Here is a 14,763-nt window from a genome sequence, read left to right on the forward strand (position 1 = left end):
CTGTGTTGTAGAATCCACATTAGCTGGCCCGTAAGCTTCCAGAGGATTCTCCCATCTCAGCCTTCACCACAGAATACACAGCCCACTCAGCTTTTCCCATGGGTTCTGGGGAGCGTGAACTCAGGTAGGTCATAAAGCTTGTGTGCTGCTTTTATGGGCTGAGCCATATCCCCAGTCTCTATATGAACCCCTGTGATGTCTTCTCCGCTCACTCTAACCACATCGTCTCTCTACTGGTCCCCGCAATCTCAGGCACAGCGCTGCCTTAGGGACCTCTGCAGTCTGGTTTGTTTTTTCTAAGTATTACCGGTAATCTCTTTTTAATCGCTAAACACGTTAAGAAAAACTATTTAGTGCAATCTAGGTACATGACAGGCTGAAAACGAGCAAACACGCAGACTACAGTTATTCATTCTAAATATCACCTCAGGACTCCCAATATATAATTTTAGAACCTGCCCTTAATAGGACCATTATAAGTAAAGGAACACCAGGAACTTTATTAAAGGTGGATTGGCCATACATCTATAAAACATGTTTTTAGCCTTTGGTGTTTTTTTTTTAACCGTTTATATAATTAATTGATCCAACACCCTCTTCTGGTCTCTGTGGGCATCCGCACACAAGTCATATACACTCTCTCACACAGGCACACAAATATATACGCAAAAATTAAAAACAAATCTTAAAAAGTAACTTTATGTCAGGTGTGGTGGCACAAGTCTGTAAACCATGTTGAGGCCGGAAGTTTGAGGCCAGAGAGGTCTACACAGTGAGGGCTACATGGTAGACTCTCAAAATCTTAGATTTCTAAAATATAACCCAAAAAGTACAGCTCTAGCTGTGGCTGGAGAGATGGCTCAGTGGTTAAGAGAACTGGCTACTCTTCCAGAGGACCTGGGTTCAGTTCCCTGCACCCACATGGTGGCTCACAACCATCTTTAACAGTGATCTTTCAACCTGTGGGTCATGACCCTTTTGGGTCAATGGCCCTTTCACAGGGATAGACTAAAACCAACCACATATTAGATAATTACATTGATTCATAGCTAGCAAAATTATAGCTCTAATAGCAATGAAAATACCTTTACGGTTGGGGGTTATGCCGCAGCATAAGGAAGTGTATTAAAGGGTCAAAGCATTAGGAAAGTCGAAACCGATGGTGTATAACTGCAGTTCCAGGGGCTCTGGGTCCATACATGCAGATGACAACACACACACACACACACACACACACATACACTCACATACATACACACACACATACACACATACACACACATACATACACACATACATACACACATATACACACATACACACATACACACATACACACACAAACACACACACACATACACTCACATACACACACACACATACACACAGATGCGGCAAAAAATAAATCTTTAAAAATTAGTTCTAAAGAAAAAAAATAAAACAAAAAAAATTAGTTCTAGGGGCTGGAGAGATGGCTCAATGGTTAAGAGCACTGACCACTCTTCCAGAGGTCCTGAGTTCAAATCCCAGCAACCACATGGTGGCTCACAACCATCTGTAATGGGATCTGATGCCCTCTTCTGGTGTATCTGAAGACAGCGACAGTGTATTAACATATATGAAATAAATACATTCTTATATTTTTGGTTGTGAGCCTAGCCTTTAACGGCTGAGCCATCTCTCCAGCCCAAATAAATACATTCTTAAAAAAATTAGTTATAGTTCTTGCAGGGTTGTGATGGCACAGACTTGTAATCTAGCAGGCATGGTGTCGGACACAGGAGGATTGTCAGACATTCAGGGCTGGCTAGGCTTACATAACGAGCTCTCAGAGCTGGTGCCTCAATGTGAGAGTCAAAAATACCAAACATATGGAAAAGCTTTAGTATTAGTACATCTTCAAACACTTTATTATTATGTGTATGGTGTTCTGACTGCATGTATGGCTATCACCAGCACAGTGCCCACAGAGGCCAGAGGAGGGCATTGGAACCCATGGAACCCGAGTTGTAAACTGTGAGTCACTATGTGGGTTGGGAACTGAACCCAGGTCCTCTGGAACAGCGGCCAGTACTCATAACTGCTGATGCCTCTCTCCAGTGACTCAATACCATTTTTATTTGACATATGTGAATGATATATATCCATCATGGACAGCATATTGTTTACTGGGCACATATATGGTGGAGTTGGCTGAATTAACATACCCATCTCCTCAAGTATCACTTTTTCTCTGTGAGAAGTCTTCACTTCTATTCTTTCTGCACAAGGACTAGTATGCTCAGTCTCACGAGGTAGACAGCCCCGAGTAATCCATTCAGGGTCGCTTAGTCCAGTGCCATGAAGCCTACATCCTTCACCGATGGAACTCGTTCAGTCCGTACGTCGGGATCAGGCCGTGGGTTAGAGCACAGGCGGCAAGAGGCAGAAACCTGCTGAACTTCAGTGGGTGACCCCAGTAAGAGCCGCTGGTGACTCATCTCATCTTGCCTTTGGACAGCCGAGGAGGAAAAAAGCAGGTATTTCTCCTTTAACCTTGAACTCCCGTTCCTCCTACCTCCACCTCCATTGTTGGGATTGCAGATGCGGGCAACCATGCAAGATTAAATATTGACTTTCTGTGGTGAAACACTTAAATCTTTCTTATCAGTTCTCAGAATGTGCTATCTGTTATAGCTATGGATACCAGACTAGGCTGCTCGAGAGAGTTCTGGGACTTACTCATACTTACTGAAGATTGAAATCTTTTTTTTTTTTTTTTTTTTTGGTTCTTTTTTTTTTGGAGCTGGGGACCGAACCCAGGGCCTTGCACTTCCTAGGTAAGCGCTCTACCACTGAGCTAAATCCCCAGCCGATTGAAATCTTTTGATCAGCATCTGTCAGTTTCTGCACTCTTACCCTTTGGTAACCACAAGCGGTTCTACTGGACTAAAGGCAATTTTAAACTTTTTTTTTTCCATAAAATTTTATCATTTTCTGAAAATGAATCATTTCTGGGGGGGAAGTCCTGGGTGTCCTGGTTCTATTGACCAGGTTGGTCTTAAACTCACAAATACATGTGCCTCTGCCTCCTGAGCGCTGGAATTAAAGGTGTGTGCCACCGAGCCCAGATGGTTTTCATATGGGTATTTTGCCAGCATGTATGGGTGTGTATTTTATCCATGCAGTACCTATGGTGGCCAGAAGAGGACATGATTCCTTGGAACTGGAGTTACAGAAGGTCGTTGAATGCCATGTGGTCGTTTTCCCACTGAAGATAGTGTCTTGCTATGTAGCACAGGTTGGCATTGAGTTCTTTATTATTTTGGGAGGGTCTAAAGTAGCCCAGGCTGGTTTCTCAAATGTTTTTTAGAATTTTACTGCTGTGAACAGATACCATGACCAAGGCAACTTTTTTTTTTTTTTTTTTTGCAAGATTTTATTTATGTGAGTAAACCATCACTGTCTTCACACACCAGAAGTGGGCATCAGATCCCATTACAGATGGTTGTGAGCCACCATGTGGTTGCTGGGAATTGAACTCAGGACCTCTGGAAGAGTGCTTTTAACCGCTGAGCCATCTCTCCAGTCCCAATATAAATCTTAAGGCACAGTAGTCTTTTCTTTCTTTATGCATTTTTTATTAAAGATTTATTTATTTCTTATATATAAGTACACTGTAGTTGTCTTCAGACACACCAGAAGAGGGCATCAGATCTCATTACAGATGGCTGTGAGCCACCACGTGGTTGCTGGGATTTGAACTCAGGACCTCTGGAAGAGCAGTCAGTGCTCTTAACCACTGAGCCAGATCTCCAGCCCCCTATTTATTTTTTTTAAAGATAGGGCTTTACTATGTGTCAGAACTCTGTGTAGACCAGAACGGTTTTAACGTCTGTTTCTCCCTCCTGAATGCCGAGATTAAAGCATGTGCCGCCATACCCAGTGGTGTATTGGTCTCACGGGAAATTGAATATTATGGTTGGAGGTCAACAAATTGTTTTTTGTTTCAGTTTTCACTTGCTGAAGTTTCCCCTTCCAAAGTATAGTTCCCCCTATTAACTAGAAATCTAATCTGAGGGCTGAAGGGATGGCTCAGCGGTTAAGAGCACTGATTGCTCTTCCAGAGGTCCTGAGTCCAATTCCTAGCAACCACATGGTAGCTCACAAATATCTGTAATGGGATCTGATGTCCCCTTCTGGTGTGTCTGAAACAGTATACTCACATACATAAATCAATCTTTTTTCTTTTTTCTTTTTTCTTTTTCGGAGCTGGGGACCGAACCCAGGGCCTTGTGCTTGCTAGGCAAGTGCTCTACCACTGAGCTAAATCCCCAACCCCATAAATAAATCTTAAAAAAAAGAAAGAAATCCAAATGGAAATTTTTTAGATAATTCGAGCTGTTACTTAGCCCTCAATATGACCATTATAAACACGTTTGTACAAAATAACATAGCTATGGGAGATTGGGATTCTCCACTGAACATATCCTAGTATTTTTTTTAAAGTTTTATTTATGTTATGTATATGAGCACACTGTAGCTGTCTTCAGACACACCAGAAAAGGGCATCTAATCTCACTATAGATGGTTGTGAACCATCATGCGGTTGCTGGGAATTGAACTCAGGACCTCTGGGAGAGCAGTCAGTGAGTGCTCTTAACCACTGAGCCATCTCTCCAGCCCATATTCTAGTATTTTTAAGAGTTCTGATCCATATTTGTATTTTAGGAAAAGGCAAATAACAAAATGAAATTTAAAGTGCAATCTGGGGATGTATTAAGACTTTTAAAGCAGGGCGGTGGTGGCACACAATTTTGATCCCAGAACTCAAGAGGCAGAGGCAGAGGCAGGCAGATCTCTGAGAGTTTGAGGACCACCTGATCTACAGATAGCCTCCAGAGAGCCATGGGTACACAAAGAAACCCTGCCTTAAAAACAAAAACAAAAAAAACAAACAACCCCAGCCCCAAAAGCATTTTAGACAGGGTGTGTGGTTCATATCTTTAACTTGGAGTCAGAGGCAGGTGGACTTGGTCTCCTATTGAGTTCCAGGACAGCCAGGGCTATTTAGTGAAATACTGTCTCTAAAAAAAAAAAAAAAAAAAAAAAAAAAAAAAAAAAATTGTGGTAGTGCTATTTTGTTTTTGCCAGCATGTATGAAAGCTATAGGATGTTAGTGTCAAATGCATTATTACATCATTGGCACAGTTTCTACTGTTTATGTACTTGCTTCCCACTACATAAATGGTTATGATTTACACTTTTTTTTTTTTTTGGTTCTTTTTTTTCGGAGCTGGGGACCGAACCCAGGGCCTTGCGCTTCCTAGGCAAGCGCTCTACCGCTGAGCTAAATCCCCAACCCCATGATTTACACTTCTTTAGAACACTCCCCTCTTGTGTACAAATTAATTTTTGTGAGGTTGGAGTGTTGCTCTGTGGGCTCAGGTAGCCGCCTCCCACCCTCTCTGGGCTCAGGCACTTCTGTCTGGAAGCACAGGTGCCCCCCACTGGGCTCGATCCACTTATTTTCCGCTCTACAGACATGACTTCTCAGGGATAGTTCATTCTTCGTCTATCATTTTTCCCCATTCTAGAATTCTATTGTAACGTTTATTACTTTAGAAGCCTTCGTATTCCAGTGCACATACCTAGAAATCGATGCATCAAATGCTGACTGTTTAGTTCTACTTTAATGAGAGTGTGCTTGTCCTTTCTAAAGTCTAAATAGTCTAAATAGACTTTGTACAGAACATTCGTTACAACGATATGGTTCTCCTAGCAAATAATTTCAGGTTCCGTTTGAGGCTTTAGAAAAGTCAGCTAGCTCTACCTTTCTTAAGCGGCAAAGGAGACTTAAGTTCTAACACAACCTACTTTCTCAAGAACAAGCCAACGCTCACGTGAGGTTTCAGATGAGACTTGGAAACACATTTAAGCTGTTCTTCCCACCCCGCCTTCAAAACCAAACCAAACCAAACCAAAACAAAACCGTGAGGGGTAATAAAGCTCAATCCTTCGATATCTTCTGTGAGACTGTTTTTGGGAAGCGTAGAGAGTCTTAGCACCCAGCACCCAACCGGACTGTCTGAGTCCTCCTCAGCTTCCAAGAGAGGATCCCGTACAGCTGGGACGCACAGGTCCAAACACCGGACTTCACTGCTCGCCTCAGGCTTCGCGGGGACCAGCAGCCGGCCGAGGTCAAGGCGGGGCCCTCCCTTAGGGATAGGGTCTCTCAGCGAAGCTGCAGAAAGAGATTCACCTTGGTGCAGACGGGTTCCCCGCACCAATGCTCGGCACGCGCGCTTCCACCAGCACTCAGAGGGCGGCACCCAGGGGAGGAGTTTGGCGCACGCCCCTCGGGGTGGAGCGCTCCAGGGGAGCGCGCGTGCGCACTTAGACTGTAAACTGGCCCGCCCCTTTCGCTTCGGCCCGCCTTCGTGGGGGCTGGCTCGCCAATGGGCGGGGCCGTGAAGAAGGGGGTGGGGAGTGGAGAGCGAGCGACCGAGGACGGCGCCTGCGCGGTGGGCGTGATCCGGGCACTTAGGGCAGGATGAACGCTGCTTTCCAAGATGGCGACGGAGGGAGGAGGGAAGGAGATGAACGAGATTAAGACCCAATTCACCACCCGGGAAGGTCTGTACAAGCTGCTGCCGCACTCGGAGTACAGCCGGCCCAACCGGGTGCCCTTCAACTCGCAGGGATCCAACCCTGTCCGCGTCTCCTTCGTAAACCTCAACGACCAGTCTGGCAACGGCGACCGCCTCTGCTTCAATGTGGGCCGGGAGCTCTACTTCTATATCTACAAGGGGGTCCGCAAGGTACCGACCCGGGCGTCACCGGGGGCACGCCGGCGGCGCCGGCCGAGGCCGGGAGCTGGGCGGTGACAGCGAGGCCGGGGTGACCGGTGGGGGCGGCCGGCACTTGTACTTTTGAGTGGGCCGGTAACTCCGTTGAGGTACTCCGAGTGGAGGAGAGGGTGTTTAGGAGTGAGGTGCCGGCGGCAGCGCTGCCTCGAAGGGGAGGGGGCTCTGGAACCGGGTCGCGGGGATGCCCCGGGAGTAGCCGGTCGCCTCTTCCCGGAGGGGTCCGTCAGGTTCCGATACCGCCAGGGAGCGGGCCTGCGAGTCCCCGGAAGAGATGCGGCGGCCGTCTTAGGTGGCCTCGCTTCCCGGGAGGCTCGAGAGTCCTGCCCTGGGTGAGAGAACCGGGACGCGAGGAGGCTTGGAAAGGTCCGTAAGGCGGAACCGGGACAGGGAGGCGGAGGACTTGGAGACTAGGTCAGAAAGGACCTGCTCGGCACGCAGGGCTACTCCACCTGCTGCCGCACTGACACTTCTCCTGGTGTCAGCACTGTTTCCAAAAACCTTCGCGGGAGGAAGGCTGTCATTGTCTCCGCGGAAGGAACCTTCTCCCGAAAGATTTTTGAAGAGGGTCATTCTGTCCCTTGTAGTATAATAGGGCTGAGTACTCAAGACTAGGGAGGTTGAAATAATGTTTTCAATAAGCTAAGTTGCTTCAGAGGTGTTCTGTGTGAGCGTGCCTAGATTTATCTTGTCTAACAAGTCAGGCTATGTCCCAAACAGGGAGGGTTAGGCCTTAAGTGCTACTTTAAGTAACCAGCCAAGAACTTAACAGTAATTCTGTGACGCATGCCATCGAGTTTTAAAATGTCTCGTTAAAAGCAATTTATTGGCGCTTTTTTTTTTTGTCATTGGCAATATAACTATGTTCCAAGAACTGCTTATTTTAACTTTTGACCATTGAGAGAGTGAGGAAATGAACGCACTCCATAGCACTTCCGACAGAAGGTGACAAGGTGATGGAAGATTCACTTATAAATGTTGAGATAGTGGGGAAGTGAGTTGTCCATATTGAAGAGGATATGTTCCCAGGGATGAATAGATCAGCTGCTTTTTTTACGCTGTACTGTGTAGGTTAGGAGGACAAGGAAAGGGACAATGGTATGGTATGCAAACGTAGCTTGTTTCTTTGGCTCAAGGTGATCTTCTGACTTGTCTTTATTCTTGTCAGTGTACTACCCAAGTGTTTGAAAATAGCTGGCTGACTCCTCTCTCTCTTGGGATTGGGAAAGTATCCAGTGGTTTGAAGTGTAGGAACTGAAGTTTTAGTGCTGCTCCCAACTCTGTTACTGACTCATTGGTGACCTTGGATATGTGGGAAACTTTTCTTTGCGCTTCTTTAAAAAGGGAGGACTGCAGTGCACATGTTGTAATTCGTTCGTAATGGCAGTAATGGCATTAGAGTCCTGACACACTCAGGAGATGTAAATTACAGTTAAAGCAAGCTTAGGGAGCAGTTGCCATCTCAACATGCCTGCTCTGTCTGAAACAGCAGACTTTTCTCTGGAAATAAATGTTACCAACACCTACCTTTAGGGGCTGGAGCAAAGGCTCAGTGGTTATGGACTGTGCTGCTCTTGGCAGAGGACTCCAGTTCAGTTCCCAGCACCCATGTCAGGCTGCTCACAACTGCCTGAAACTCAAGCTCCGGGGAATCGCATGTCCTTTTCTGGGTTCTGGGTACCCACTTACAGCTCACACAATAAGTTTAAAAATAAAAGGAATCTTAGAAAAGTATAATTAGACCCTACCATGGTTGTGTATACCGCAATCCTAGTACTCAAATTGTGGCTAGCCAGGACTATAGTTGGCAAGTTCAGGGCCAACCTGTGCTACAGTTAGCACATCTGAGGCAAGCACGGGCTATATGGTGGGGCCCTCTCTCAAGAAAAAAAAAATCCAAAACCAGGTGGGTGTGGTAGCATGCATCTTGACAGGTGGATCTCTGAGTTCAAGACCAGCCTGCCCTACATAGAGTTTCAGGCCAGCTAGGACTACATAGTAAGAACCTGTTTCAAAAAACAACTCCCTCAATCTAAAACCAAAAAGACAAAAATAGTGATGATGTAAAAATACAGTGTGCTTAGAAGTTAAATTTGTGGGGTCTGGAAGATGGCTCAGTAGTTAAAGAGTACCTGGTGTTCTTCTGAACCTAGATCCCATTTCTTACTTCAGGCAGCTCACAGACACCTGTAGTTACAGCCCTCTTCAAACCTCTTTGGGTACCTGCATATATGTGGCATTCACATATATGTGTATAAATAAATAAATAATAAACTTTAAAAAGTTAAATTTACTCCTAGTGATTACTATTACTAGTTCAGTCATCACTTCCTATCCCCCGTTTTTGTTTCTTGCCCCCCACCCCCACCCCCTTGGGTTGTGGCCAGGGAGACCAGGCAATTTTGTATCATTCTCATGACACACTTCATCTGGATCTAGTAGCTCTGGTTTGCATACAAAAAAAAGATGCTTAGAAGTATCTTTATAATGGTGTTTTAAGAGTTTTAAAAACTACACCAAACATTCTTTAAAACAAATCTGAAATGCTGCCAGGTGGTGGTGGTGGCTTGCTTAATTAATTCCAGCATTTGGGCTCAGAGGCAGGTGGATCTTGAGGCCAGCCTGGTCTACAGAGTGAGTTCCAGGACTGCCAGGACTACACAGAGAAGCCTGTCTCCAAAACAAAACCAAAAAGTTCCCATCCACCCCCAAAAAACCCAAAACCAAGTCAGAAATGCATATACATTGCCTTTCCCTGCTGATTTTGAGTGCTTTGAACTTTGGGAGGTGTGTGTATAAAATGCTATGTACCTTGTAGGATATATTTGTATTGTGGCAGATATTTAAATTCCTCTAGCTAGTGAGTTAAAGTTTTTCTATGAGTGAGTTTGTATCTGCTGTCGTTCTGAATATGTGACTTTTTATTTGATAAGGTCTCATATAGACTGGGCTGGCCTTAAACTGGGCAAAGCAGAGGTTGATTTTAAGCTCCTGATTCTCCTTGACTGACCCTTTCAATTTCTAGGATTTTAGGTGTGTGTCACCAGGATGGCCTAATAATAGTAACTTTTGTGGTTCTAATTTCTGATTTTAAAATAGAGCTAATAACTTGCCCTGTATGCTGGCTTGGGAGGGTTGAGAATTTGTCTCAACAAAGCAAACAAACACAATAGGCATCTTTAGCCCTTGTTCTAGGGAACCAGAATTTACTTTCAGGGGTAAGTAGCAAGTAGGTCTTTTACATTTTTCACAGTTGGCTATTTTGATATATTTTTGTGTTCTATTTTTTCTTCAAGGAATATGTTGTGCATGTATGTGCGTGTATGCATGTTCAGGGAATAAAACCCAAGGGCCAAATAATACATGTTAAGTAAGCACTCTTCCACTGAGTCATAGCCCCCAGCCCAAGGCATATGAAGATTTACAATTATTGGGATCACCTAGAAGCCCTAATGTGGATGCCATTTAAGACCAGATTAAACACACTTGGGTAAAGTGAGTAGTATTGTTTGATACTGCTGAGAATTGAACCCAGGGCCTTTAAAGCATACTGAGCAAACACTACCACTGAACTAGCAGTCTGTTGCCTCCCCCCCCCAAACTATTTTTTGAGGCAAGGTTTTACCATATAGTCTAGACTGACCTTGAGTTTGTGTTTTGCCTGTATAAATTCTGGGATTACAGGCATTCATGAACTATGTGTCTGTGTACTCTTTCCTCAGAGGAAGCAACATGGGGTCCTGAGGGAATGGAGTGTTGGGGAGGTTAGTCTAATATTGAGGAGTATAGTATACTCTTGTCTCTTTCAAATGCATAGTGGTCAGAGTCTAGCGTTTGATGGGACTAGAGTATATGTAATTTCATCTGCCTGGGAAAACCAAGGCTGGAGAAAAGATGCAAACATTTATTAGTATTCTTTATCATAAGGAGATGAAGTACATCTGAGCATAAACATGTTTTAGACTGTCCAAGGACAACTGTACACACTCTAGGCACTAAAACCCTACCCACTGCTGGGTACTCATTGTCTCACTATATAGGCCTGCTGGCCTGGAACACAGAGATCCCCCTGCTTCTGCCTCCCCACATGCACAGGATGGCTTTAAAGTGTGAACTACCATGCCCGCCTTCACTGAATCTGTGTCAGCCATAGGAGGGAGATGGAAATCCAGAGGGAGATTTCCTATGTAGTTTGTGGATCTGTTTTGCCTAACTAAAGACAGAATGAACATCAGTATTACATTGCACTAATCATTTCCACAAAGGTTTGAGTGACTACCATAATAATAGTAATACCGAGCAGGATACTGTAAGAGATTAGAAAGACACCCCAAAACTTTGAATTTCTAGCTTTAAACATTTTATGACATACTTTGCTATCATTAAAAAAGGTTTTTCTAGGAAAACAACGCCAAAGGCAGCTATTTCTGTGGGGCCTGCCTTACTTATGGAGATTGTTTTACATGGATGTGTGGTCTCTATGCACATCTCAGTTTAGCCGTCACTTCCTCCACAGATCCTCCTGTGAGTTCAGAGGTCAGATCGGTTCCCCAGCTCCTCCATGTGTTCTCAGTGCACCGTTCTTTGCCTTCCTGACAGTCTCTGTTTGTAACTCCCTGTGATGATGTGTCTGTGACAGCGCTTCCTTACATTAGGTCTGGCCTTCCTGGCGCCTTCGCGTTGACCATGCAGTCAGTTCGTTACTGAGTAAGGAAGGACCTTACTGTCTTGTGTGTGAGGTGAATGACTCAAAGCTTTGTTTACTACCTAGCTGCCCCTTTATAAAGATTCCCAAGAAGCTGGAAAAGGTCTAAAAGCAACATGGGTAATTTTTAGAGGTTTATACCTTTAAATATTGTTTTGTTGTTTTTTGAGACATGGTTTCTCTGTGTAGTCCTGGCTGTCCTGGAACTTGCTTTGTAGACCAGGCTGGCTTCAGAGATACCCCTGCCTCTGCCTCCCAAGCCCTGGGGTCAAAGGTGTGTGTACCTCTCTCACCCAGCTTTTTAACAAGTGTTTTAGTGTCCCCAATAGGTAATAAATCTTAGCTTTCTTAAGATGCAAGGAGGAGTGAGTGATAGAAAGTAAACCATTGCTACAGATTACTTTCTTATTTTTTGAGACAGTCTTACTTTTAAGCCCAGGCAGGCCACCAGTCTTACTTTTAAGCCCAGGATGGCCTGGAACTCAGAGCTTGCTCTGTAGCCTCTGCCTCCCCGGGAGTGCTGGGTTGAAAGATGCATGCCGCCATACCTGGTTTGCAGACTGCCTTTGATCTGTTGCTATCAAACCTATAAGACTCATGAACTAGGAACAGTTGTGTTTTTTTTTTTTTTTTGGTTTTTTTTTGGAGCTGGGAACTGGGGACCAACCCAGGGCCTTGCGCTTCCTAGGCAAGCGCTCTACCACTGAGCTAAATCCCCAACCCCAGGAACAGTTGTTTTAAACCTGTGGTCAGCAGGGCTGGTGTTGCACTCCTGGGAGAGTGACGCTTGGAAGGGAAGAAGACAAGAAGATCAGGGTTTCAAAGCCAGCCTTGGATACACAGACTCTGACTTAAAAAGCCAAACCAAACCAAACCAAACCAGCTGTAGTCAGAGTTACTGAACATGAAGACTAAACCTTCTTACCCCTCCCCACCATTTCAGACTCCACAATGCTTAGGGATATTACTGATGTGATTCATGGAGGTGGGAATTATATATTAGATGGCTCTAAGGCTTGTTAGCTCTTAAGGTTGTATCATTCCATACTCAATTTTTTATCCATCCATCCATCCATCCATCCATCCATCCATCCATCTTATATCCCAGCCCCCTCCTCTTTTTCCAGTCCCACCCTTATAGCCCCCTCTACCCCAACCCTCCCTTTTTCAGAGAAGGGAGGTCCCCATGGGTACTGTCCCCCATGGGTAGTACCCCCCAGTATATCAAGTTACACTAGGACTAAACACATCCTTTACCACTGAGACCAGACAAGGCAGTTCAGCTAGGGGGAAGGGGTCCAAAGGCAGGCAACTGAGTCAGAGACAGCCCCCACTTCAGTTGTTAGGGGACCCACATGAAGCCCCAGCTACACATCTGTAAAAGTGTAGGAGGCCTAGGCCCAGCCCATGCATGTTCTTTAGTTGGTGGTCCAGTCTCTGGGAGCCTCCATGGGCCCAAGTTAGTTGACTGTAGGTCTTCTTCTTTTTTTTTTTTTAATTTATTTTATGCATATTCTTACACTGTAGCTGTCTTCAGACACACCAGGAGAGGGCATCGGATCCCATTACAAATGGTTGTGAGCCACCATGTGGTTGCTAGGAATTGAACTCAGGACCTCTGGAAGAGCAGTCAGCGTTTTTAACCTCTGAGCCATCTCTCCAGCCCTCTGTATGTCTTCTTGTGGTGTTCTTGAACTCTCCAACTCCCTCAGTCCTTCCTGATTCTTCCACAAAACTCTGAGCTCCACCTCTTGTTTGGCGGTGGTCTCTGCTCTGTTTCTATCAGCTGCTGGATGAAGCCTCTGGTCTAAAAGTCTAGCAGAGGATCATTAACAGTGTTAGGGTTGGCTCTCTTCCCTAGATGGGTCTCAAGTTGACCGGTCATTGGGTGCCCATTCCCTCAATTTCTGCATACTCAAATAAACAAACAAATATTTATTTTTATGTGCATCGATATTTTGCATACATGTATATCTGTGGTCTACTCACTCTGTAGACCAGGCTTATCTCGAATTTAGAGATCTCCCTGCCTCTACCTCCTGAGTGCTGGGATTAAAGGTGTGTTCACTACTGCTCAGCTTTTGTTGCTTCTTAAATTTAAATTTGGTGGGGTATTTGTAAAAGCGAGCTGAAAATATCATGACTTGTAGGTCTCTATGCTGGCTAAGGCTTATACTTAACATGCTTCATTGCAGTTGGGGCCAAAAGAGCCAGTTAGGACCACTTACTTTTATTAGAGGAAGGTGGGAGATAGGCTGATTTGAAGAAGATGAACATTTTGTCATATTGTGTCAAAAGCTTCAGGTCCACCTGCACCTGCTGGTGACATTGGGAGAGAACATGATCTGTGTCAGTATGCCATTTTCAAACCCTTCTGTTTGTTTTCTCCCTCTCTCCTCCTTCCCCTGCCTGCTCTCCCCTCAGTGGTTGTATTTTTCTGTAGTGGATTAAACCTAAGGCCTTGAGCACGATGGGCAAGTACTCTACCACTGAGCTGTATTCCTGCCCTTTTCAAGCTTTAAAGTGCTCAAAAAATGTTTTCTAGATTTATTTAAGCGTACTGAGTACTTTGCCAGCATGTGTGTATGTGCACCATGTGTGTGCCTGGTACCCATGGAGGCTGTCAGATCCTCTGGAACTGGAGTTAGAGATGGTTGTGAACCACCATGTAGGTGCTGAGAATTGGGTCCTTTTCTAGGTCAACAAGTAGTTTTTTTTTTTTTTTTTTTTTTTTTTTTTTTTTTTTTTTTTTTTTCGGAGCTGGGGACCGAGAGCGCTTGCTAGGCAAGTGTACCGCCTGAGCTAAATCCCAACCAACAAGTAGTTTTTGAGTCAAGGTCTTAGTAACTTGTCTAGGCTGCTTGTTTCTTCCAGTTTTTTTTTCTTTTTTCTTTTTTTCAGAGCTGAGGACTGAACCCAGGGCCTTGCGCTTGCTAGGCAAGCGCTCTACCACTGAGCTAAGTCTCCAACCCCCAGTTTTTGTTTTTGAGACAGGGTTTCTCCGTATAGCCCTACCCATCCTGGAACTTGCTCTGCAGACTAGGCTGTCCTTGAACTCAGAACTCAGAGACCTGATGCTTCTGTCTTCTAAGTGCTGGGATTAATTATTATTATTATTTTTTTAAATAGATTTTGTGGTCGTTGTTTAAGGCAGTAAAGGGAGAGTATGGGAGAGGAACAAGAAATGTGCTGTGTAGCCCAGGCTGGCCTAGA

The 14,763-nt window shown here is 44.8% G+C and overlaps 1 protein-coding gene across 8 annotated transcripts in view; it reads left to right on the forward strand.

The window, feature by feature from the left end:
• Window positions 1–6,486: 6,486 nt before the first annotated feature.
• Wdr20 (WD repeat domain 20) overlaps window positions 6,487–14,763 on the forward strand; it is a 68,263-nt gene continuing 59,986 nt past the window's right edge. For 4 of the 8 annotated variants that reach the window (XM_032908448.1, XM_032908451.1, XM_032908452.1 and 1 more), the window contains exon 1: window positions 6,488–6,800. In XM_032908448.1, the coding sequence (XP_032764339.1) occupies window positions 6,552–6,800 (249 nt within the window). In that variant the 5' untranslated portion in view covers window positions 6,488–6,551. Of the gene's footprint in view, window positions 6,801–14,763 lie in introns of all 8 variants that reach the window. The other 4 variants (XM_032908456.1, XM_032908454.1, XM_032908453.1 and 1 more) reach the window with 4 other exon arrangements.

Source organism: Rattus rattus, chromosome 7 (assembly GCF_011064425.1).
Source record: "Rattus rattus isolate New Zealand chromosome 7, Rrattus_CSIRO_v1, whole genome shotgun sequence".
NCBI classification, from domain to species: domain Eukaryota; kingdom Metazoa; phylum Chordata; class Mammalia; order Rodentia; family Muridae; genus Rattus; species Rattus rattus.